We start from the raw sequence: 26,865 nt of genomic DNA, 5'->3' as shown, positions 1-26,865 counted from the left end.
AATACAGGAATCTGCCGACTTTTAGTCTTTGGCATCCAGTATTACCTGCAAAAATGATGAGCACATTTGTAAGGATGGTTCTGTAAGGATAAATCTTTCCACCAGCTGCCTGGGTTCTGCCGCAGCTTAGGACCCCCAAGTAACACACAGAGTCTTGTATTAGTTACAATGCTGCTGGTCAGTGACTAGGATTTCTTAATGGTTAGCTCAGTCTTAATTATCAACCATAACTACTAATCTATATATTTTTATAAGGACTTATCTTATCAGACGCCAGTGGCAGGTGTCTTCTCTTGCCAGGATCACAAGGCAGCTCCACAGAGAAGAGAGGAGGAGGAAGGGAGTGATTTCTTGCTTGTCCCTGCTTATATTCTGAGTCTGCCTGCTATGTCACTTCCTGTCTGGATCACAAGACTTCTCTTTACTACATTTCCCAGAATCCTCCTCGACTCCTAGTCCCACCTAATTTGCTTCCCTATTGGCCAACAGTACTTTATTTATCAACCAATAAGACAGTCATATACACAGAAGGACCTCCCCTATCATCTCCTCTTTGCTGTCTAAATAAAAAGAAGGATTTTAACAGTAACATACTAAAATATGTAACAGTTATCAAGTAAGAACTATAGTTACAATATTTAGTTCATTCAGATTTAGCAAGATTTAAAGAAAATATTCTATCATCTATCCCATCTTTGAGAGTCCAAGGTCTTATATGTAACTTATCTTTTATAATAACTAAAGAAAACTATAACCATAACTATCTGTCTTCAACTCCATCAAAGACCATAGAAGGATAATATGTAAACTCTAGATTTGACAGAGACATCTCGCTACCTGGACCATCACCCAAAGTATTACCTGCAAAAATGATGAGCACATTTGTAAGGATGGTTCTCTTTGGTTTATTCTGTTGCATGTTGCTTAACATGTGTACTAGCAAGCCAATGTGATTATATATGAAAAGGAACTTTTGATGATATTGTATGCAAATGTATTATGCATGTCTAACATCATTTTTATAGTTTAATAATAATCTGAAGAGTGATTATATTATCCAACCAAAAATTCAGCCTTCATTTTCATACTCTTGTCTGTCTCTATGGTTATCTACTCTGAAGTCTGGGAGTCCTCAAGAGTATCTCAACTCTTGACAGCAGATGCAAGCTTGAGGGGGGTCCCAGTTTTTTTTTTTTTGACACCTACTGGCATCATGGGGATCCTTGAGTCAACTCTTGTATTTGGTATTTTGTTAAAATTAACCACTTATCCTTTGTTATGGAAGGATGCAAATTAAAACCAGACCTCTACCAAAAAAAGGGTGTGTGTGTGTGTGTGTGTGTGTGTGTGTGTGTGTGTAAAGCAGAACCAGGGGTGTGCCAAGCACTTAACATTCCTACTGTCTTTGAGAGTGGGATGTACGGGCACATTTTCCTCTAGAAGTACACACAGCTACGGGACGTTTCCCAAGCTTTGTTAGTCACAGGTTTTTATTGTGCCTCTTAGGCAGATGGCTAGCTGAATGGCTTGGCCTTGTCCCTGGCATTTCCAGAGGTTGAACTTCTTTTATATGGCCTAGTCTATCTGTGGGAAATCACATGTTCAAATCACAGGTTACCTATCCCAGAGCCATTAAAAATTATTTATGTACCTATTTGTATGAGTGAGTGCTCACACATGTGTGTGCACATGAGTGTGTCATGGTGAGCTAGGGGAGGATGGAGAACAGCTTGGTGGAGTTGGTTCTCTCCTTCCGTCATATGAATTACTGGGCTCAAAGTCACCACATCTGGCTTGGCAGCAAGCACCTTTACTCACTGAGCCCTCTCAATGACCCCTCCAAGTAAGGAGATTTTGTTTTTTAAATCAGAAAATTTTTTCTTTTATTTCTCTAAATGTGTAAGCTGCCCCAGGACCAAAGCCTTTGCGTTCTCCATCTCCTGTTGGGCACACTCTTCTGCAGTTGTTGGACAGTTATTGGAGCATCATCTCTTTGTGGCCTTTCCTTCTCTTCTAGTCATTGTCATGCTAGAGTCTGTGACTCCTGCAGCACCACTCTGAACTGTCTTGTTTACTTTCTTCATATATCTGCCTTTCTACACCGTGATGCTAATGTTGTAATTTCACTGGTGTAGAGAACACTGGCTGGCAGAAAGCGGGGCTCTGCGTTTGTCAATGCGTGGCTTGCTACTGAGTTTTATCCACGCATTACTTTTCTCACACTGGTCTCGTCAGTTTCACTCTTTGTAACATTTAATAAAGGAGGCACTTTGAACTCATCACACATTTGAGCTACCTTTCAGCGTGCTTTGATTTTACAATGTAGAATTTTATTTTTCGAAATCATAAGGTCTGTATTCATACTCACTCATTCACATAGAAACATTTATATTCCATGTTTGTTGACTCTTTGGAGTCTATATATCCAGAATGCCAATTAAAGGCTACAATGAGTCCTGTCACTAAAACGTAACATCATGATAAAAGAAAGCCTAATACTGGTTTCCAAGTGCCACAAATTCTTAATAAATTCTGAGAACTTACAGTTTGGTTCTGTTTTCTTCCTTCTCCTGGGGCACTGCCTGCTTAGCTACACACACAGACACTGTTTCTCTTTGTGTATTTAAACTGACACATTTGTAGTAGCCATACAGTCTCTGATAGCAGGACCGAAGTCTACCTTATGCTGTGGCTTGGTCCCAGGACTAGCAGTTTTGTCACAGACATGATTCCCAGGAAGTGTCTAGATGAGCAGATGAGAATGCTTTCTGAGACAGCTCCAGTGCGTGCCATCTGTCTCCAAAAGGTCATTCCCATTGTTAGCTGTCACCACACTAGATGCAATAGGTTCTCCTTGCTGATATTGTCTATCAGCAATACTCCAGTGGAGTTTAAGCAGCTTGCTTTAAAAAAAATCATGAGGAATTTCCAAAGGAATTTTGAGTTTGAGAATGCAACCATCAAAATCTACTTTATAGGTTTGTTATTGAGCTCAAGGACTATAAAACCAAATCATATCCAATTTGACGTGACTACTGTAATCTTATAATATATTTTTCTTCAGTTAATAGCTTAAATGCATGAAGAAAAGGGGTCTGGACATATTTTAAGCATTCTTTTATCAGGTCAGAAGGTTTGGAGCTGGGCATGGGAGCATGTCACTATAAAGTCAACTCTTAGGGGGCTGAGGCAGGAGGAGGATCAAAAGAGTGAGGTCAAGAGAATAGAAGCCGGAGAGCCACATGCAGAGGTGATCTGTTAGAACTTCCAGGTAATAAACCGAGTAAAGGCTGTCAGAAGAGATGGTGACGGTTGAGTATCAGTGGCTTAAATAGCAAAATAAAATGGGAAACTATAAATTAGGAGAAAATCGAGAGCCCATCCCTGAGGAGTTGGTCTATTTGAAAGCTCTTCCCTCCTAGGGCAGCAGCTACCCAACACCAGAGCGGGGGAACCATGGCAGAGAACTTCAGAAAATGCGCCCTACATGTTCATTAACAGACAGTTAAAGACCAGAGAAAGAAGAAGGAGACACAAGTTGTCCACTTCACTGCCTGATGGAGGAGCGGCCCAGGGCTCACCCTTCCTTCTAGACACTCTCCTGAAGCAATGATGAGCAGTCACTTCAAAAAAGACCCTGCTTCAAGAGGCAGCTTGACTATCCTAGAGCCTCTGAGGATTGCAACTAGGGAAACTGAGAGCAAAGGTGGATGGTGAGACCTGAGCGAAGGACACTTCTGGATTATAGGGAAGAAAAAGCATCAGAATCATGCAGCATTCAGTGAATTAGAGCCAGAGTGCAGGAGGATTGAGATGCAGTCTCCCACCACATATGATAGACACTGAGGACCTCCCAGGGAGGGCTCAGTATTCCCAGCCCACCCTGTGGAGAACCTCTCACTGATGGGCCCATTCGGCATCTGTGTTCTGACCTCCCACAGACGTGACAGCATCTGGAAGTCCAGGAAGCACCCTGAGAATCAGGCAAGAGACCTCATTCGCAGGCACCCACATTTCTCTCTCTCCCCTCTCTTTTATTTCTCCTTTATTTAGTGACCAATGTCAAATTAGCAGGACACTTGTCTATTTTTATTTTCTCTTTTCTTTCCCTTCTCTCTTCCATTCCTTTCTTTACATGATGATGATGAAGATGAAGATTCTAGGCTTTCCCAAGGAACACAGAATGCCTGCTCTGGGATCCTCCGTATCGCAGGCTCCTGAAAGCTGGGGTTGCTTTAGGTTATTAGACTGTATGTTTTCTTCGGCTCCTTCTACGCCCCATTAATAAGAGACACCACTCTTTCCTCCCTTGTCCCACTTTTGGTTGTGAACTTTAACCTTAATGGAAGAATGACTCTTCAGCCATGTTCTCCACTTATCGCCCCCTTTTCTAGGTTTCTCTACCGTTCCAGCACTAACCAGTCTGATTCTGTTTCCCCTCCACTCACACACAGTAATTAACACCTTGTATACACAGCACTGCAGGCATTCCTCTGCTTCCTAGGATGATCTGAGCTGCAGAGGTGATCAGTTTTTTTATCTGATGGTCACTGCATTTTCATAGTGGCACTATCCTTTGAGAGCTGTTCTTCCAGAAACTATTCTTCTCTCCTGGGAATATTGGGTATTGATCCTGGTGCTGAGGGTCTAACTAGTAAATTAGATCCAAGTTTAGCAAAGAAAAATGAAAACCTAGTTCTGCTCTAACCAAGGACCTCCTAAACATTTTGAACATTGCAAACACTCCCATTGAGTGAATGGGGGCGATTAAAAGACACATCCAGCCAATAATCTAGCTCCATAGGTGTAAACACCAATGTTCACACACAAGGAGCATGGAAAACCAAAGCAATGTGATTCCCCCAAGAATCACAGTGTCCTCTAATGAGAGTAAATTAGTTGATGCCCCAGGCAAGGATGTAAAACATTAATTTTAAGTTTGTTCAAATAAACCTAAGAAGCCACAAATACACACTTGAATGAATTCTAAGAGAACATAAACAGAACGAAAAGAAGAAATGGATACAAAATGGAATTTAATAATGATAAATAAATATTGAAAAAAAATCAATATGAACGACTGGAAATAAAAAGTACAGGGTGTGGAATAAAAAGCTCTGCAGAAAGCTTCTGAAATAAAATGGATCAAGGGGAGACAGAAAACAGGGCTTGAAGACAAGAGAGATGAGCTGACTATTCAGATAGTGACTAGTAAGAAAGCACCCGCAGAATGTATGCGATTTGCAGGATGCTATGATCAAACAAAGTCTATGAACTGCGGACATAGAAATAGGAAAAGAATTTCACGTGAAAGACATAGAAAACATTTTTTTAAAAAGCCATAAGAGAAAATTTCACAAGTCTGTACAAGGATATTTACACCGAGGTACAACAGCCATTTAGCATCCCAAACAGACAAGATGAGACTAGAGCCTGACCCTGGAATGTTATATAGTTGAAGCACTAGACAGACACTACAAAAACGGATATTGACAGTTGTAAGAGAAACACCAGATCATAAAGGCAACCCTATCAGAATAGCAACAGATATCTTAACAGGAACTTTAAAAGCTAGAGGATTGGTATGCATTGTCTGTTTAAGTCCAGACTACTCTATGTGGCAAAGCTGTTGTAATTGAAGGATGACGAAAAGATTTTATAGTAAAAACAAACCAGGGATCTTTGAAAACTAAGCCAGTTTTACAGAAGACGTTGAAGAAATCCTTTGGACTAAAGAGAAAGATAAGCATGTTTATGGGGCAATAGGAAAGCATAAACAGCTTTTAAAGACTGAAGAACAGTTAATAAGTGAGGAACAGAGAAACACCAAGATCTTAAAAAACCAAATGGGTGCACACCCTTCAATAACTCTTAAGCATCAGTGACCCCAGTCCCTCAGTCAAAAGGCACAGACTAGCAGGCTAGACTGAAAACAACAACAGTGGGGTCTGTTTGCGCACTCCAAGGAATGTATTTTACCACTGAAGACATCAAACTCAGGCTGAAGGATGGGAAGAGATTCTGTGGGGAAATGGAAGAGCGAAGCAGGCTCATGTCCCTCAAAAGCCTACATAAGAAACCAAACAAGTCAACAAACACCATGGAATAAACAGGCCTGTTTTATAAATAAATAAAAAGGAATAAAAAGGAACTGGCAGTTTTGAAAAGCAGTGAAAATGAAGAATAGTGTTCAGTCACCAAAGAGATGCAATGTCAAGCTTTGCTGCAGTTTTCTCGCCTAGTCAGAAAGGTAGCCAATTAGGAAAACAAGAGGAAAGAGTCTTTCTAGATTGCTGGTGGGACCATAAATACTCCAGTCACAAGCACATCCATGTAGATGTTCCCCAAAGCTAAACAGATTTAGCCTGTAATCCAGTTAAGCCACTCTTGGGTATTTATCTGAAGAACTCCAAGTGATCGTGTATAGAACACACTGGCATGTATGTTCATCACAACGCTGCTCGCAGTAGTTGACTTACACAACCAGCCTAGGTGTTCATCAGCAGAAGGATGGACAAAGAAAATCTGTCTGTCTGTCTGTCTATAAAGCATGGAAATCTTTTCATTATAAATGTTTACCGGAAAATGGGTGCAACTGTAGATGATTGTGTTAAATGAGTTGTCACTCTGAGAAAGTCAAATACTACCTACGACCTTCATTTGTTCTTCCTAGATTTCATATAGATTCATAAAATTACACACACACACACACACACACACACAGTCAACCTTATAAAACCTTTTGTTACCTGAAGCTCAGTTTTAAAAATAACTTAAATATTCAAAATGGGACAATGAGCTTGTCTCAGTTGATGCAGGCTTTGGCTACCAGGCCTGATAACCTGCGTCTAATACCTCTGATCCACATGGTAGAAGGAGAAAAGTGATCCTGCAAGTTGTTCCTTGACCTTCACATGCTCACCAGGGCATGCATATGCCCCCCCCACAACAAATAAATTCAAAATGTAATACAAACAAAACAAAACAAAAAACCCATGCTCTCAAAGTTGCCCTTTGCCTGTGACCAATCCCGTATCTCCTTCTGCTGGCATACGAAGCAGTACCAGCCACGTCTGTCTTCCTGCATTTCCTTCAGCCATGTTTTAAGAGCTGCAGCCATCGGAAGCCAGATTCCTGCCTCATCCTTCCTCATTTCCTAATACTCTTCACCTCATCCCCCAGACTGACTCCTCCAAACAACAGTGTCAGGTTTTGCAAGTGGTTTGATTATTGCTTCTGTCTCCTAAGTTAGAGGTGAGCCTCTCCTTTGACCTTTGACCTTCACGCTCTCCACTCAAAGCTAAGACTTTATTAGGTGACCTCCCCTATGCGCAGTGTCTGTTTCTTCCTCTCCAGTCTCCTGCCTACTGCAGCCAGGACCTAGATTATCTCATACAACTCCTGTCCAGTCTACCCAGCTTACCGATGGACGTGGAATTACTCCTTTGCTGAAATGTCAGCCATTACCTGGGACACAGTTTACTGTTCGCTACTCTACAGCATCTGTATGGATATGAACACTCTTCTTCAGTGTGTGAAATCCTCTGTCATCACCCTTCTCTCTCTTTAGAACTCCATCTCCCCAGGAGTCCTCTTATCAATTCCACTATCTTAATTCTCTTTAACACAATTCCAATTTTGACCTCAAAAGCACTGTGATCTAAAAAACAACAGCAACAACAAAAACCTTAATTCTAGACAAATGGAGGCAGTTTTCACCCTACCTCTTCTTATATACTGTGTTGTTGAGATGCTAAATGCTAGGTGTGTCAGAGGGAATCAAATAATTCCCATCTTCCTAGAACTACGGCCAACAGAAAGTGAGCAGACCAGTAGCTAGGAGGCAGCTATAGTGTGGATGTGCTGCTGGGTGGACAGACTTACGGTTAAATCAAAGGAGCAATTTACGCTAATCTTGGACGATGGAATAAAGTATTTACTCAAGAACTCCAGTATTTGCGTTCACTTTTCTTTTTGCAGTATATTTGCAAGTGTCATGGGCATGAATGAGGGGTGATGGGTGTTTTTTAAAACAGTATGCTAAAATGGCAGCGCCATGGTGGCCTGGCTCTCCAATTTGGGATTTACACAGAGACAAATGACACACGGTGGGTTAGTAATGGCAGCTTAGTCTGCAGTAAACATGAGAACAAAGGCAGGCAGGAATCTGGTGTAGCACTTATTTGCAGTGCTGACTTTTTTGTCAGTTATCTTCCTACAGGTAGCATTCCCCAACATCCTTCTCTGTCCTTTCTCCAAATGACCCTACTTGACAAGGTCATGGAAGGGCTTGCCTTCTCCAACTCCCTTCTTTCCTCTGGCAGCCCTCAGCAAGAATCTTACTCTGGCAGTCCCTGTACGTCATCTTTTCAAGGATTTATTGCTCTTCAAATTCTCATGTAAGTCATTGTTGCTCCTCAGACTGGCTCACTGCCCGAGGCCACTGGTTGTTTATCTCCCAAGAAAGAAAACATGTAATTAAATTTGTATTTCTTGATTATATTCTGTTTTTGTAGTGGGAAACATTACTAATCAGCAATAGACCCCCCCTTTGTTTTTTACTTACAGAATTTTGAGCACAGCAATCCCTTAATCATACATAATTTAGTTGACAAAGGGAGGGGAAGCTCTGTAAACGCCGAGTTAACTGCAGCCTCCGGTTTGCACTTCTCCCTTCCTACCTATGCACCGGCGGTCTAGCGAGCGAAGGACCTGCAGGAAGGTTTCTTCCCTCAACTTTGGTCTCAAATTTCTGAAATGTGTACACACTTTGTCTTTCCAACTCCTAGTCTTTGTCTTGCTTTTGTACTTCTTTCCCTGTGAATGTACCGTGTGAAGAAGAAAGAGTCCTTGTCTGAAAGGAGGCATGTATAGCCTGGCGTAAACTAGATAGGGCTTCACCTATTTTACTGCTCATCAGTTGTGTGACAGTAGGGAGCCTTCTAAACAAGTTGACATCACGCATTTCCTTTTATGTGCTAAATATAGTGAAATCTACATGACAGAATTATAGTGCATATTAGAATCCAGAACTAGTTGGCACTCCAGTTTATGCCAATTAAAATAATAATTATTCTTTATTTTGAGGCAAGATTTCACTATGTAGCCCTGGCTGTCCTGGAACTCACTCTGTAGACCAGGCTGGTCTCCAACTCACAGAGATTCTACCTGCTTCTGCCTCCTGAATGCTGGGATTAAAGGTGTGTGCCATAATGCCTTACTTTTTAAAATAATAATCGTTCTTATTGAAGTTTTGCGGTTTAAAAACTGCTATAATTTTTGTGAAAGCTTATTCTTTTTCTTTTGAGAAGTTAAGTTCTTCACGTAGGCTTAGTATTTTCATATTTGTTCTTTTACTGAATTTAGTTTATCTCTCCTCAGAACACTGTATTGTTATTCAAATTTAGTTTTCCTGTCGCTCCCTAAGTCAGAATTATCTATGTTAAGCATCACCACATAGAAATATAGCATAACCATGTAAAAAGAGTAATGTAAGAATAAATTGAAATGGCTTCACTCTTCCTAAGGATCATCTTGAGAGTGGAGCTTAATATAGTTAAATTCTTAACCATTTTGTGGCTTTTGTGTTCTAAATTTCAATCTCCCTACATTAATTAGCATTGATTATTATCAATGTGAATAAAATAGAATTAGCCTTTTTCTTCATGCAACTATTAGACAGTGTATTCTCACAGAATTATCTTCCTCCTCCCGCTCATCGTTTTTGCAGGTGCTAAGTTGATCTGGGTCGGGTACTATGGCATAGTGTATAACATGGTGAAGATGTCATGGGAACTTCAGGGTGATGAGGAACAGGATGGACTTAGAAACTTGATATGGAAAACACTGCAAAACATAAAGGATTATGAGCAAGACCCACGGATCCAAATTGCATTAACCGTAGCCCAGGTAAGTCCACAAACTTGTCCTCCTATTAGCAGGAAAAGTGGAATTCTCACGTTCAGTGGGTAGCAGTGACTCATCACTGAGTGCATTGGATTTTAGAGTTCCATTCCTGACTCTTTTTGTTCAATAATGAGAGGTGAGTTCTAGGTGACAGCATAAAATGAGAGCCTTGAATCTTTTAGTATAAGCAAAACTAAATAAACTTAAGAGATCTAGGCTAAAATCAGACAGATAGACAGACAAACAAACAAACAAAACAACCCAAGCAATGGTGAGAAGTCCTGACAGATGTGTGGTAGGTACAGACCACTGAAGTTACAAAGTCATAGTTTTCCTCCCTTTTTTCAGAAAACAAACAAAAAGATGGTAGAGAAGCTTGGTAAGCAGTAGATGTTTCAGGAATAGTACATGTACGTCTGACTTGAGGGTTCTTTCTGGCAAGGGGGGTGGATTAGATGAATGTAGGCACTATTTTCTACCAAGACAGAGAGGTTGGCTGTCCTCTGACTTCTTAGAGTTTGTAGAATACCTGTCCAGGTCCTTCTGGCTTTTGGAGTCTTCATTTAGAGTCAACCGTTATCGAATGGATCTGCCTCCCAGTGTTACTTGGTCTTTTTCCCTTGCAGCTTTTAATATTCTGATGTGTACCTTTAGGGTTTTCATCATTATGTGCTGTGGATAATTTCTGTTTTGGTTCTGTCTATTTGGTGTTCTGTGTGCTTCTTGCACCTTGAAAGGCATCTTCTTCTTTAGATTAGGGAAACTTTGTTCTATGATTTTGTTGAAAATGATTTCTGTACACGTGGCCTCAGTTTTGTGTCCTTCTATTCCTGTTATTTGTAGATTTGGTCTTTCATAGTGCCCAAGATTTTCTACATATTTTGTACTTGGATTTGTACAGATGTAACATTTTCTTGGATGTGGTACCCATTTCTTCTGTCTTGTCTTCAGCATGTGTGGCATTTTTTCCTGTGTCTTACACTGTTTTGGTGAGGTTTATCTCTAAGGCTTTTGTTTGACTTCCTAAGTTTTTCATGTCCAGTTTTATCTGAGTTTTCTTTAGTAATTCTATTTTTACTTTCATGTCTTGAACACATGCACACATCCATACTATCCCTTACACCACACACATTCAGGAAAGAATTTTCATCTGCTTTTAAAAAATAAAAAAGTGATATTAAGTAAAACAGAGTAATAGACTACGCAATAAAATATTTATAAAATTGATCTATATAGAAATTGTTCTTTGGAGTAAAGTAAAATAGACACTTTACAAATGGGAAAATAGAGAAATGTTCATCACAGTAACTGGAGGGATAGATGGAATAAATCTCTAAGAAAACAATTGTAAAACAGTTGTTAGAAGGTCTTTTTTTTTTTTTTTACAAGTTAATGCTAATGCATTTGAGAATGCAGGGTGAAGGTTGGTTTTAAGGTCAACTTGCCCCACATTAGAATCACCTGAGTAGGGAGTTAAACCTGAAGGGTTGTCCTGATCGACTATTGCTGTCACCCTTGGTCGATTCCCAGAGATCCAAGGTAAGTCCCTGTTGATGAAGACACCATGAACTGTGGATACAGGGCTCTGAGCACCTGACCTGAAAGTCTTCTCCTTGGGGGTAACTTTTATAGGCCTAGAAGGTGCTATGCAATCTGTCAAGGGGGAAGAATAGCAAGGCAAGGTTTCCCTAAGGGTGCAATAGTGGCATTCATACCTTGGTGCTAAGCAGCAACTCTCTAATTGGAATTAAGGCTGGCTCAACAGGAGCAAAACCATTCCTGTTACTGGATTCATGGCCCTGTACTTGAGGCTAGTGAAATGATGGGTGTAGAAGAAAGCATAACTACCATGAATTTACTAAACCAGCACACTTCCTAACTGTATTCTGAATATTGATCCCACCATTACAGTAGCTCCAAACTCTCACCGAAGTAGCTTCTCTTTGCAACAGACAAAGGTCATCAGAGAAAACCATAACTGGTCAAATACAGAGAACATGATCATGTGATGGCAAGGCCCATGGAAGCCTCTCCAACACAATTCCTGTACCTAGGTCTCAGGGAGCATTAAAGACCAGGGGAAGAAAGATCGTAAGAGCCAGAGGACCAGGAAGTCTGCTGTAAGATCACTCCCCTTAGAGATGACAAGGAAGCTTTACTGTAAGTCACCTCAAAAAGATGGCTAGATAATTCCAACACCAACAGACATGCTAACACAAAAAGGGGAATCTCCAGGGTTGACCTAGACAACAAAACAAAACAATGACAGCCAAAACCCTACAAGTAACCAAAGGAAGATCAGAGCTGGGGATGAGCCTCTTCATTGGCTATCCAATACCAGGGGTCAGTTCTGAAATCATATACATACACACAACACCAAATAGATTCAACAGGTTGTATTTACATATTTATGTATACATATGTAATTCACACATAGATAACTCATATGTGTATTATATATATATAATATATATATATATATATATATAATATATATATATAATTCACATATATATGCTGACTAGAGGAAAAGAAGTCAGAAATTTGGTAGGGATCGAGGAGAAAAGGACACAGAAGGAGTTAGAGGTAGCAAAAGGAACAGGAGGGAATGGTTTGATTATATTTTAGTAACATTAAAAAATCCATCCTCCAAAGCTACTAGTATATTTCTGAATTCTTGGACCATTCCAGAAATAATCGGTTTACTACATATAAATAATATGATAGTTTAGATTTAGCTGATCAGTAATTGTTAATGATTAAAGTTAAATACATAATTAAAAAAAGAAGGCTCTGATTGCTGTAATTGATGTGGAGAGGTGTGGGCGGCACCTTCTGACAGGAGCCCAGATCAAAAGGCCACAACAGAAGGAACGTCCCTTGCCTTTTGCTGGCTCAGACTTCTGCTTTGCTCTGGAGTTGAGTCAGCTGCTGCTGCTGCTGCTGGAGATGCTGCTGCTGGAGATGCTGCTGATGCTGGAGATGCTGCTGCTGCTGGAGATGATGCTGCTGGAGATGCTGCTGATGCTGATGCTGGAGATGCTGCTGATGCTGGAGATGCTGATGCTGATGCTGATGCTGGAGATGCTGATGCTGATGCTAGGGATGCTGATGCTGAGGCTGGAGATGCTGATGCTGATGCTGATGCTGGAGATGATGATGCTGATGCTGATGCTGGAGATGCTGATGCTGATGCTGAGGCTGCAGATGCTGATGCTGATGCTGGGGATGCTGATGCTGGAGATGATGCTGCTGGAGATGATGCTGCTGGAGATGCTGATGCTGATGCTGATGCTGGAGATGCTGATGCTGATGCTGGAGATGCAGATGCTGATGCTGATGCTGGAGATGCTGATTCTGAATCTGATGCTGGAGATGCTGATGCTGATGCTGAGGCTGCAGATGCTGATGCTGATGCTGGAGATGCTGATGCTGGAGATGATGCTGCTGGAGATGCTGATGCTGATGCTGATGCTGGAGATGCTGATGCTGATGCTGGAGATGCTGATGCTGATGCCGATGCTGGAGATGCTGATGCTGATGCTGAGGCTGGAGATGCTGATGCTGATGCTGATGCTGGAGATGCTGATGCTGATGCTGAGGCTGCAGATGCTGATGCTGATGCTGGGGATGCTGATATGCTGACCCCTTTGCTGCTGTCAGACCAGGGTCCCCAGGCTTCCATCCTTCTCCAAGGACTGGCAGCTCTCCAGGAACCTCCCAAGTTTTTTGATGCCAGGTTGTGACTGCTAAGACTCCCAGGCCAGCATCATGGACTGAGAAACTAATGGGTCCCTCCCGTGTGAGGCATCTACAGTGGGTCTGCCTACTCCCACTGCAGAGGCACCCAGCCTCAGCGACCAACATCTGATGAGACTCAGCTTCTCATGCCTGAAAGTTGTTAACTATGTTAACATAAGTGGATACTAGTAAGCTCTTCTAATATATGCCCATCCTATTTGGTTATATTCTTCTAGAGAACCCAGACTGATACAGTGAGAATGAATGATTTTCTGAGAAAAAAATGATAGCATTGATTTAGTGTATGTAGGCAACCAATCACATTATTTAAAACGGTACTTAACCAGGACAATCTGTGCACTTATGTGTGCCTGTTTGCCATTGGAAACTTGTCAGACAATAAATGAAAAATGTGATGACGTTTACTGGGCTTCAGTATTGGAAAGCCCATGAATAGAAATGAAACAAAACAATAGAGTTTAAAATCCAAATTCATACACTTGCCTGGACTTGGAACAAATTACACCCGAAGCCTCAGTTTCCTTATCTGGCAGCCAGGTGTTCAGGAAAACTTATTTGTTTTAGCAGGTGGAGCTGCTATTGGACACACAGAGGAGAGGAAAAGCCACACACAGCGCACAGAAGCCCCAGTGAGCAGGCTCCGGTGCAAACTGCAGCCCAGGACAGAAATGCTGTCCCAGGGTGACCTTGAGTGTATTTCTTCTACCTCAGTTCTCAGAAAGTGAAGCCGATAGCCTTCAATGCATAAGCTTCCTGTGGTTATTGAATTAATACTATAAAATAAATACATTTTTGCTAAACAAATAATATAAAAGCTGTGTTTTTGAAGCTTTCGGCTTCTTAATGTTTCTATAATGGAACTGTGAGAACTGGGAACATCTGCATTCCACATAAAAACTTAAGCTGCTTGAAGAAGTTCTCTGTGAGGGGCTACTGTTCTGTTGTAGGTTTGATTCCTTTAGAAGCATTTGCAGGTCTGCTGACTAAACACTACAGCTTGCTTCTGTTTTGTGGGTGTTTTACAGCTGCTTGTAGCAGGGAATAAGTAACTGAGATGTCTGACTTGAAGCTTCATTTTCTCTAGACTCAGGTACTCAAATCCTTTTCCTTAAATTAAAATTACCTTTTCCAGTTTCTGGGCTTTTAGGTGGTTCTCACTGGATGAGCATATACATTTCTTTCCAAGAAATCCATTTTGAACTTAGTGTCTCTCCTGAAAATGCAGTAATGCTTCCTGTAAATGACACTATGGGAGTTTACAAAATGCTGTCGTTTCTTCTTTCTAATTTTCAGTCAGGCTAATTTTTCATCACTTTCAAGCATACTTTTTTTCCTGTTGTTGAAGTTGCTTGTTCTTTTTGGATTTAAATTAGTGATTAATTATTCAGTCATGTAGTTCATTATTATGGGTTCAGTAAATGTTAATAGGTAGAAGTCAGTCAATTGACTCCACTGTATACAGTGTATTGTCACAGCGTGGGAATGGGACATGTTGATGATTTGGAGTCCATAAACAACACTCTTAGTACAAAATGAAACTTGGCCACCTCAGCCTTTTAATCCTCAGTATGCTGTGAGTGAAGATCTTTAGGAACTACGTAAGGTTAGGAGAAAACAGACAATTGGGACTGCTCACCGTAACTAAAATGCTTTAATTTCACCAGTTTGCCATATGCTCCACTTAAGTCTTATCTTCCTGTGTTGGTTGAGAATGCAGAATGAAACAATGATAAAAAGAAAGTACCAAATCAATTGTAGTGGCAACCACCACGTCACTCAATAATCCTTTTACTGGGGCTTGAGACTGAAGTTCTCCACAGTCTAATATTCTCTGTGACCCTCACTCCTGACCATGGACTTGATGTGGGATGTCTTTCTGTATACCGTGAGTATGTGTTGTTCTCATTTGTTGATAAATAAATCTGTTTTTGCCTATAGCAAGGCAGGATAGAGTCAGGTGGGAAATTTAATCAGAGACACAGGAAAAGAAAGGAAGAGTCTGAGATATGCCAGGAGCTCCCCGAGGAGCAACATTCCAGAACACCACTGGTAAGCCACAGGCCACGTGGTGATACACAGATTAATAGAAATGGGTTAATTTAAATGTAAGAGCTATCTAGTAATAAGCCTGAGCTATCAGCCAAACATTTATAACTAATATTTAAGTCTCTGAGTGATTATTTAGAAATGGCTGTGGGGCTAGGAAGGACAGAAAAGCCTCTGGTTACTCTTTGGTAGCATACCGGGAATGGCAGTCAGAGTTCTGAACAGTTTTTTTTTTTTTTTCTTCAGAGTAGGGTGTGCGTTTCTCTCACAGAGCCTTATTCTTGTCTGTTTGTTTCTATGACTCTTTTAATTATGTCTGCTGTTCTCTGATCTTTTATCTATTTTCTGTGACACCTCAAATCTCAAGTGGATGATACTGCAACTCAGTAAGCCAGCTCTCATTTGTGTCTTCTATAATTAGAATTCTGTTTACACCCCTGTTTTCAGCCCCAATCATTTGATATAGGGTGTTCTTCTGTTTTCAGTGTTTTAGTAAATATCTATAGATAATTACATTTGAAATTCATGAGTCAATCAGACATAGCAAATATATTAGATTCTGAATGATGCAAGCAAAGCTGGCGTTCTCAGGTGGTAAGCAGACGGGCTAGATGAGCTCACCACTACATGTGATGGTTTGTTTTTGACACTTAGAAGAGTTTTGAAGGGTATCAGTAACTTAAACTCAGAAATGGGAGACAAGTTTTCTTCAGAGAAAATGCTAAATTAGAAATTTCTGAAAGCAGGTATATTAATTTAGTGTAAACTTAAGTTAGCATTAAATTAGTGTTATATAATATGACACTCAGTCTAGATCCACCTTATATCAGGGCTAACTAGAGTTAGATAGAGCCATTAAATCACTGAACAGCAAAAATATGATTTCTAGACACAAACTCTAAGATTCTACTATGACTTCGAAGTATCATTGAATTTATTTTGCATTTGCATACTATTAAGATAGTATAAGTGAAGGAAAGTTATATATTTCCAATAGGCTAATATAATTTTGAAGATAGCAAAAACACTCCCCCAGCTAGCTTCCTCCCCAGGCTGCTATTGCCCATGTGCTCTGGCTGGCTCTGTCTTGGTGACCCAGAGCCCCAGTCTCGTGATTAGTGATGATAAACCAGGCTACATTCTAGATGTATTTTGCTTGCCTAATCATTTTGCTGAGAGCTTGGAAAAGGTGTTTATTTCTGTGGGCTGATTCTGCACAGGACTGAAAGACTTGCTGCAGATGTCATGGAAGAGATGGGAGGCCAATGCATTGTGGCCCTTTGTGTGCTCAAGGGAGCTGTCAGTTCTTTGTCGGTTTGCTGGATTGCATTACTCACTTAAGAGAGATAATGATAGATCTCTTTCCTTCCGATGACTGTAGGTTTTGTGTGACTGAAGAGCTACTGCTGTGATTACTCAACAAGGGACATAAAAGTTATTGGAGATGATGAGGATGTAATTGGCACTGGTGAAAGGACGCAAGCCTCCATCAGGCAGCCTCCCAAATGTTTAATGTCACAGCTTGTTGGTGAAAATGACCTCTCAAAGTGGTGGATATAGGCAAGACTTTGTTGGATTTGAAATTCCTGATAAGTTTGCTGTTGGATGTGCACTTGATTATATGGAGAATTCCAAGGTTTTGAATGATGTTTGTGTCATTAGTAAAACTGAAAACAGTCAAATACAAAGCCTAGGATGAGAGTTCAAGTTGAGTCTGGAAACCCAAGGCGTCCCATTGGGGTTGCTAGTAAAATTATCAAGTGTTCTAGTTTTGTGGCTGTCTGCTCAGTATTGTTTTTTTGCTTGAACATTGTATAATTTTGTTTTGTGGAGAGCTGCAATGCGCTGCGCCAGAAGATGGCGCCAGTTTCTGCCTTCCACCATCCCAAGGGTGAGCGCTCTCTGGAAAAACAACTCCTTATTTGGCTTGGTCTAAGATTCAAACTTGCATCAGCAAATGCGAGCCTATCCGCCTTAGCCAAGTGGCATTCTGGGGTTGGCTGGCAAGAGTGCTTTTAAGCTGAGGGGGCCTTTCCCCGGGGTCAGAAGATTGTTTCAGTTTCCTGAGTAAACTGCTTAAGGAAGAGTCTCAGTGTTGTGTCTTCCTTACTGGTCGAGGTGATCGGGACAATGTTTGATATTTTTAGAAATGTCAGTTGCTATATTCCCAAACTTTTGATTTGCACTATGAGCCTGTAGGCAGACTGTCTGTTCCCTCTTGTAGATTACTGCTTAACTTGTGAGTAAAACATGCTTCTTAATTACCACTATTAAATAATAATACTGTGAGTGTATCAGTAAGACACATTTAAGGAGAAGATATATTGTTTTTTTAATTGGTATTTTAATTTTTATATGTTCAAGAAAGAACAGATGTGATTGAATATTGTTAATTATACCACTGTGCATTTAGAGCAGTCTGAAACTGCCAGTTCCATGTCTGTAACAGCATCGGAGAGGTTTTGCTCAGTTGAATAAACCTATGTTCCAGCAGTGGATTGGCTGTATTTTGCCACTTGGATTATTTCAAGGAATTGTTTTCAACAGTCCCTTTTTAAAATGCAGATAAATAAACTCTAAAAGTTAAAGTAAAAATATGAAAATTGTACTTATGGAGCTCCACTGAGTCTATTTTTACATAATTTAAAAATTCAGAGAAGTCTGAAACAAAAATCTTGATATACAAATACTTGTATGTTACCCAGTAGACATATTCTCCAAAATACATCAATAATTTAATAAATAAACAAATAAAGAATTAGGAGATTAAATATATGGGAATTCCCATCAAACACATTGTACATTATAGACACTCAGACAATACTATGTTGTGTTGCTGAGAAATAAACCATTGCTCTCTTCAAGTAGTATTTGAGCTCCAAACTTAAATCATGACTATAATCAATGATGGAAACGTTGTAGGGTAAGAGACTATTTCTTAGATGATGAACGACTATGAGAAAGTGTTTGGCTGACTTGTCTAGTTTGTTAAATAGTTTGGATTGTGCAGTAGTAGGCATTAATTTGAAAGGTACATTTAGAATAGCAAAGTGTGGATATTTGCTTGGTTTCATAAATATAATCTAAATGGAGTAATTTTTTTTTGGAAAGAAAAACCATCTTCACTGAATTTCAGTCCATTGGTAATTTTGTAGTGTAAAATTCGTACACATAATTCCCTATGTATTCAAAGTAATGAATTAGTGCTTTGGAAATTGTTGTATCTGGTGATCACTCAAGTTTTGTTTGAGACTCTTTCCTTGATATTTTGCATAACCTTCCCCATACCAAGTCTTGACTTGATTTGGATAATGGCAAATTCTACACAAGCCAAAGTTTGAAAGATGCTTACAACTGGAAGTCTTTTATGTCTTTTCTTGGAACCTCAAAACTCTCATGTCCTAAAGTCATCCAGTAGAAGATGAAATAAAACATGGTGCCAAGCAGAGCCTTCTTAGCTCATGCCCTTCTCTCCCCAGGACTTGCTAGTTTCCTGGGGACCCAACAGCACAGAAATGAGTTCAATAAAATTATGAACATCTTTCTACTGTTCCTGGCTCAGCTCTGACCTTGAAATTGTGAGTTAAGTAAATGGCTGTGTTGTTAGCATTCCAAGTTTAGGAGTAACATTTCTATATAGTGAGTTTGGGGTTTGAGAGCTATACAGATGGAATTTTATCCCACTACGCTGATTTTATTATTTTTATTTTGCTTGAGTTTTTGAGACTAGGATTCTTTATGCTCAGACTGGCCTCAACTTGCTGGGTAGCAGAGGTCAGCCTTGAATTCCTGACTGCCTTCACTTCCTAAGCAGCAAAATTATATGCATATAACATCCTCCTATTTCACTCTTGCCATTTTTTTAAAAGATAGTATTTTGTATTATTAAAATTGGTAAAGCATTTACTGTGTCCTATATTTGTTTTGGTTATTGGATTGTCATAAAATTATAATATATGCTGTTTTTACCTTTATTGTATAGATGTGGAAATTGAAAATTTAAATGAGGATTCATATTTTCTCCAAGATGAATTAACTCTCTTTTATAAAGGTAGTTACCTAAACTTCTTGGAATCAAGCCAATATTATACTCTGGCCCTTCTTCCTCTATTGAATTTCTGTAAACAGAGTTTTCCTGTCCCGACCACCTGTTCCCAAATACCCAGCCGCCACTTCCCAAATAATTGACTCAGAGGCTTTCTATAAATTATAAATTATAAATGCTTGGCTGGTAGCTCAGGCTTGTTACTAGCTAGCTCTTACAACTTAACCCCTTCCTGTTAATGTATGTACTGCCCCTAGGCTCATGGCTTTTCCCTCTATCCCATTTTGCGTGTCTGACTTGTTCTCATCTGGCTGGTGAGTCCCCTGACTCTTCCCTTTGCCCTCCCAGTGTCCTCTGTGTCTGGATGCCCTGGCTATGCTTTGTGCCTGACTACCAACCTAACGTCTTTTTATTAACCAAGGAAAGTAATACATATTCACAGTGTTCAGAAGGCTTATTCCACAGCATTTCTCCCACTTTTGTCTAATTAAAATGGAAGGTCTTAACTTTAACATAGTAAGATTATATATAACAAAACAGTTAACAGGTAAGAACTACAGTTACATTTTCTAGTCTATTTGTATTTGCCAAAAATAAAGAAAACATTTTATTATCTATTTTACCTTTGTGACTCTATACTTTACATCTAATTTACCATTTTATCATAACTAAGGAAAACTATAATTATAACTGTCTAGTCTTCAACTATATCAAAGACCCCAGAAGGATAAAATGTTATCTTATGACAGTGATATCTCACTGTTTGGACAGTCACCCAAAGATCTTCTGTAATGTTGGGGCATCCATCTTTGGCCCACAGACCTAGGATAGCTGACAAACTTCTCAAAAACAGGGAATTTTGCAGGACTGTTCTACCTTGTTTTGGAAACATTTGGCAGACACTTTTTTTTTGCATCCTGCTGGTCCAGTTTGGACAGTATACTGTCAGCCACTGAAGCAAGGGCAGTTTCTTTGCCCACATGGTTGGTTAGCTTTTGCCATAAAGAAAACAAACTCCATACAGAGTTTCTTCAATGCCCATCATTTTCTCTGAAGTTGATTGGTGCTGCCAGGAGCAGATGTGTCTTACTGTCATGAAAAGCTTTAGGTTATTCAACATATTAAATGTCTTTGAAGTGTTTGAAGACCATATATCTATCTAAATATATCTGTGTATGACCTTGAAAACATACCTAACATGATTATAAGTTTTTTCTTTTCTTTTTTATTAGAAAGAAAATTATTTTACATGTCAATCCCAGGTCCCTCTCCCTCCCCTCCTCCCCTACCCCCCCAACTAACACCCTGCCTATCCCATACCCTTTCTGCTCCCCAGGGAGGGGAGGGAGAGGCCGTCCACAGGGGGGATCTTCAAAGTCTGTCATATTCTTTGGGATAGGGCCTAGGCCCACCTGCTTGTGTCTAGGCTCAGGGAGTAACCCTCCATGTGGGATGGGTTCCCAAAGTCCATTCCTATGCCAGGGATAAGTACTGATCCACTATTTGATCTATAATAGTTTGACTATTATAGATGACTATTAATCTGTATTCCTTAATTATACATTGCATTTTTAAATGAGCTGCATAAGCACAATCAATATCTTAAACAAGAGTAGAAATCTGCATACAGCACAACAAAATTAATTTAAATTTGTTTATCAATAAACCAAAACCCATACAAATGTAAAATATTTAAGATCAATAGTTTTTGTATTAAAGTAGATTCAATAATCTACCCTTTTATCTTATCATTTCTATATCCCCCTTTTCTTCTTAGAATGAGATTCCCACATCTAATCTCATTTGTTCAGCTTTTTTCCTGACCATTACCAATAACAACTTGTAACCATCCCCCTTAAGTGATAGCAAACATCCATAACCTTTTTTGGGGGGAGGTAGGGGAATGTAGGCATAGTTCTCCAGACTACCTTCTGTTGATTGGGAGCATTAACATCTTTTGAGGAACCTTGAGAAAATTGGGTAATTGTTAAGTCTTGGCTGGAGTATTTTGTGAGGCTGGATCATCTTAGCCAGCAGCCTTGAAGCTGTTTTGGATGTTAGATCACCAGGGCCAGTTTTGTTCGAGATGCTAGGTCAAAGTGCAGCCCAGTTGTAACAAGAAACACCAGCGTTTGGAGATGCCAGTGCCATGGGACAACCAAAATAGCAGCAGCTGTAGAGTAGGTGGGCCTGAGACTATGAGACAAACTGTTGTGTGCTGCAGCAAGACCCCAGAAGGAGCCCAGACTATGATGAGTGACTCCCAGAAGTCTGACACTGAGCCTTATAGTGTTGGAGTTGGTTTTATTTTGTTTAGATTGTGACTGTGCCGTGTCTTCTTTTCCTCTTGGAATAAGAAAATATTTAACTTACTTTGATTTTACGTGAGTCTACGGTTGACAGACCTGGAGCTTTTAAAGAGGTTTTTGGAGTTTTGCACTTTGGATTTTAAAAGAGACTTTGGATTCTTCAAAAATGATTGAATTTGAAGGTTTTGGCATTTGTAAAGATTGTAGGACCTTTAAGTTTGTAATATGGCTTATATTGTGATATTTATTAATGTAAGATCTTGGGGTTGAACAAAATAGGAAAAGATATTGTTAAATAGTGTTGTATTAGTTTGTCAAGTTGACAAGGGGTCAATTATCCTGGCTAGAGTTTTATGTTAACTCTATACAAGCTAGAGCCATTTTGAAAGAAGGAATCTCAACTGAAAAATGTCCCCATTAGATTGTCATGGGGCAATCCTGTGGTGAATTTTCTTGATTTGTGATTGATGGGAGAGGGCCCAGATCACTGTGGGTGGTGTCACACCTGTGGTGGTGGTCCTGGATACTGCAAGAAAGTAGGCTGAGCAAATCATAGGCAGCAAGACTGTTAATAGCACTCCTCCATGGCCCCTGCATAAGTTCCTGACTCCAAGTTCTTGTCCTGTTGGAGTTCTTGCCTGCTTTCCTTTGATGATGAACAGCAAGGTAGAAGTGTAAGCAAAATAAACCCTTTCTTCTACAAGTTAATTTTGGCATGATGTTTCATTACAGCAATAGTGACTCTAAGATCATGGGAAATATGGTCCTCTATGTGGTTGGAGGAGAGCTGGGCCTCTGTGTGGATGGAGGAGAGCTGGTCCTCTATATGGATGGAGGAGAGCTGGGCCTCTGTGTGGTTGGAGGAGAGCTGGGCCTCTGTGTGGTTGGAGGAGAGCTGGGCCTCTGTGTGGATGGAGGAGAGCTGGGCCTCTGTGTGGATGGAGGAGAGCTGGTCCTCTGTGTGGATGGAGGAGAGCTGGGCCTCTGTGTGGATGGAGGAGAGCTGGTCCTCTGTGTGGATGGAGGAGAGCTGGGCCTCTGTGTGGATGGAGGAGAGCTGGTCCTCTATGTGGTTGGAGGAGAGCTGGTCCTCTGTGTGGATGGAGGAGAGCTGGGCCTCTATGTGGATGGAGGAGAGCTGGTCCTCTGTGTGGTTGGAGGAGAGCTGGGCCTCTGTGTGGATGGAGGAGAGCTGGGCCTCTGTGTGGATGGACACACATATATTACAAGCTTGGATCTGCATATGAGAAACTGTGGTTTTTGTCTCTCTGCCTTTGAGTCAGTTTGTTTAACATTATACTCCCTAGATTCATCTATTTACCCAGAAATTTCATAAATCTAATTTCCCTTTATAGAAATGCTGATATTTAACTAGTGTTTGCTATACAGAAACTGAAAGTTTACATGGGTTGACTAGAACTGGGTATCGAAAAATGAAATAATTGGGCCATAAGAAAGGCTTTAGTAGATAATCCAAAAACCCTCCCAACCTGTGTGAAAGCTCTGGCGGCCTCACCTTTGTCACGGGGTAAGATCTGAGGTACGTGTGAGCATCTCAGGATGTGTCTGGGTGATTCGCATCTGCAGTGTGATTCAGGTGGTAGGGAATTTTGTTAGTTTTCATTTATTTCAAGTTTAATTTTTCATTGGTGCCTTAGTGTCCTCGACTGTTTTTGTGATAAAATGCTAGGATGAGAACAAGGGGAGGAAGGATTTATTTTATTCCATGATTGCTGGTTACAGTCCCTCTCAGCAGTGAAGGCCAATGACAGGGGCTTGAGAGAACTGGCCACATGACACCAAAAAGCAGAGAGGAGCAAATTAATGGGTGTGCACTTGTATTCAGATCCTTTTCCTGTTTACATAGCCCAGAACCCAAGTCCAGAGAACAGTGCTACTGGCTTTCAGTCTGGATCTTTAGCGTCGATTAACATAATCAACACAATCCCCACAGTTTCCTGGGATGAATGTTTCAGCCCCATTAAAATCGTGTTTTCAAATTAGAAGGAATGGGAAAATTTTCTAAACAAGTGACCTTTGTTTTACAGTGAAACTTGAACACCACAGGACAGATGTCTGTCTTCCATTTCTTCCTTTGGGCACTCTGTTGATAGTGCTCACTTGCAATAAAAACAAACAAACAAACAAAAGCTCCACCAAGTTTAGTTATTCATTCCTACGTGTCCCTGTGCTTCTTTAAAAACTTGGTTATTCACGAGTCCCACAGGACTTCTCAGATACTTCCTTGTAAGACTCTGTGATACAAACTGTCGGGAAGATGTCCTTCACAAGTGACTACAGCATGTCTGTTTTTAGCCATTCCCTCCATGTGAGCAGGGAACATGAAAAACAACACCTGTACAGTGAAGGTTTGTGACTTAAGAAATCTGGCCCAAGTTAAAAATGTATTATTACACTCTTAATTTGGGTATTGCCAGTCACTATGTCTGTCACACAAGCCTTGCTCTTTTCTGTCCTCATTCCTTGCTTCCCCAGACACTCCTCATGTCAGACATACTGCAATATATGGAGAGGAACATGAAGCTTGTATTAAAATCTCCTATATATCATATGGGGAAGGTATGTACTAGGATGTTTACTGAATTAAATAGAAAGGTCAATTAAATAGAATTAAATTAAATGTAAGGTCAAGATATCTTTATTTAGATAAACACCAGCCAAACAGAAGCCAGAGCTTTTGAGGAGCAGCAAGGCAGGGAGGCCAGAGCAAAGGGGCTCCCATGTACTCGACACCCCTTAAGAGCCCCTCCTGCATCATCCTGACCTTACCTTGACCACGCCTTGACAGGCGTGGTCAGGCACACCTGTAGCCAGCCTCTAACAGGCGTGGCTTACTGTCCCCTACAGAAATCTTCTCATACATTAAAATCAAACATGCATTTTATATGATAGACTTCTAAATTTAATTAATAATTTTTTAATTTAAAACTTCGACTCATCTTCCACACTGATAAATACTTCTGTACACTGTATACTTTTTAATTATTAATTACATTCTGCCATCAGCAATCTTGTTATATCTGTTCATAATATTGGATGCTTTGGGAGGTCTGGGGAGAGGTGAAATATGTAACAAGAATATTTGAAATGAAAATCAATTCTGAATAGGTCCCTAAACACGAGTCCTTTGTGCAACAAAGTAAATATAAACCTAATATAAGGAAAAAAAAACCTGTCATATGCACAGAGTGGCATAATAAACAAATGTTAATTAACATGCTTTGTTTGAAATGTTTCCAGAAAGACTTGTATTGAGCAAGGCTTCTCCTTGCTGCTGCTTCTCCGGCATATGTTGACATATGCCGGAGAAGCCATCGTGTATAAGCTTTCCCTGCCATCTGGTACATGACCTGGAATATCAGAGAGAAATATGCACAGCTAAAATGAATGTGTGACTCTACTCAGAGTGTCTTTGACTCATCAGGCAACACCCTTTGTGGTTATAATTTCATGACAAGATGGTTAAAATAAAATGTCTTTGATACTTGGTAATATTTCCATAGTCTCGGGGCGGTCTGATGAACCCACACAATGGTGGTCAGTCTCCATTTGTCTCTCCGTGCCTGCCTATCTCCTCCTTCACATCTGACTTTCCTTTTGGAAAAGTATGTCTTGGAAACAAAATGCTGAAGTCGCGGAACCATGTTTAAGGCAACAGCGATGCTCAGAGCGCCTTGCAGTACGCAGGCGAGGCAAAGCACTATGAGTCACATTCGCCTCACTCACTCAAGACCACAGCCTTCCTACCATGGTTGCCAATGCAGCTCAGGGAGAAATAAGTGGCAGGTGGTTCATGCCCTGTCAGTGAGTGCTCCTCAGAGCCTCTGTGGTTTGCATTACATCATACTCTTTCTGAAAGTAAAAGTAAAGGAGGAGCTGGCATCCAAGAGATTCCGGGTCAGAGAAAGTGAGAAAACATGGTCAACTTTCACAGGATATTTCCAAGAACCCTCGGGCAGGTTGTTATGTCTTCAGCTCAGTAGTAGGGGAAAATGTACAGAGATTGAACGACTTACAGCAAACCACACAACTTGTGTGTGGGGAACATAGCATTGCCATTCAATCCTTTCTTTAATCCGGTCGTCATTTTGTCTGAAAATTTAATGTCCCCACCAGGACAGAGACTGAGACTCTGTATTTATAAAAGTCCCCAAGGTGATGAGAATTGATGCCCTCGTGACCAGAATTTTAATGACCAAGCATTGCTCCTGCTGCTCTCCTTTGTGGGATTAGAATTCCTTTAGAAAGTGACAAGTAGGCACTTAAACTTGAAAAAAATGTCACCAAAGCAGGTAAAAGAACACCAGTTCTGGTATTACTTAAGAAAATGCAGAGACATCTCCTGTCACTAGCAGTCTGAGTTAGCTCAGATTTTGTTGTGTTTTCTACATTTCCTTAATTACTGATTCAAAAGTGGGGACTCTGGAGAGCTTTCTCCTTTTTCTTTTCTTTTTGGATAGTATATTCTGTTTCCCTGGGTGGATTTCTGCTTTTCTGCTATATAATCTCCCTACCCGCCTGCATTAATGCTGGCTTCCTCATCTTTATTCCCACTACAAAATCAAAGGGCAAACATCTGTTCTTGCCTGTGGTTAGAATATGTATGTAAGATAACTAATCCTCAGCAATTCCACTCTTACAACTTTAATTCTAAGTTACATGGACACTAAAAATTGTCACTTTTTCCAAACAAAGCTAAGTATCAATTGTTAATAATCCAATAATAATACAACCCTGACTTGCTAAAGCATACATAGACATCACTGAAAAACAGAA

At 40.3% G+C, this 26,865-nt stretch overlaps 1 protein-coding gene across 2 annotated transcripts in view; it reads left to right on the top strand.

Moving 5' to 3' along the window:
• Window positions 1–26,865, top strand: part of Tmem232 (transmembrane protein 232) — a 199,950-nt gene that overhangs the window by 65,794 nt on the left and 107,291 nt on the right. For both annotated transcript variants that reach the window (XM_035441170.1, XM_027397757.2), the window contains exon 11: window positions 9,731–9,909. In XM_035441170.1, the coding sequence (XP_035297061.1) occupies window positions 9,731–9,909 (179 nt within the window). The remainder of the gene's footprint in view (window positions 1–9,730; window positions 9,910–26,865) is intronic.

The sequence above is a fragment of the Cricetulus griseus genome, chromosome 2 (assembly GCF_003668045.3).
Source record: "Cricetulus griseus strain 17A/GY chromosome 2, alternate assembly CriGri-PICRH-1.0, whole genome shotgun sequence".
Taxonomy (NCBI): domain Eukaryota; kingdom Metazoa; phylum Chordata; class Mammalia; order Rodentia; family Cricetidae; genus Cricetulus; species Cricetulus griseus.
This window is presented reverse-complemented; position numbering and strand designations above follow the sequence as displayed.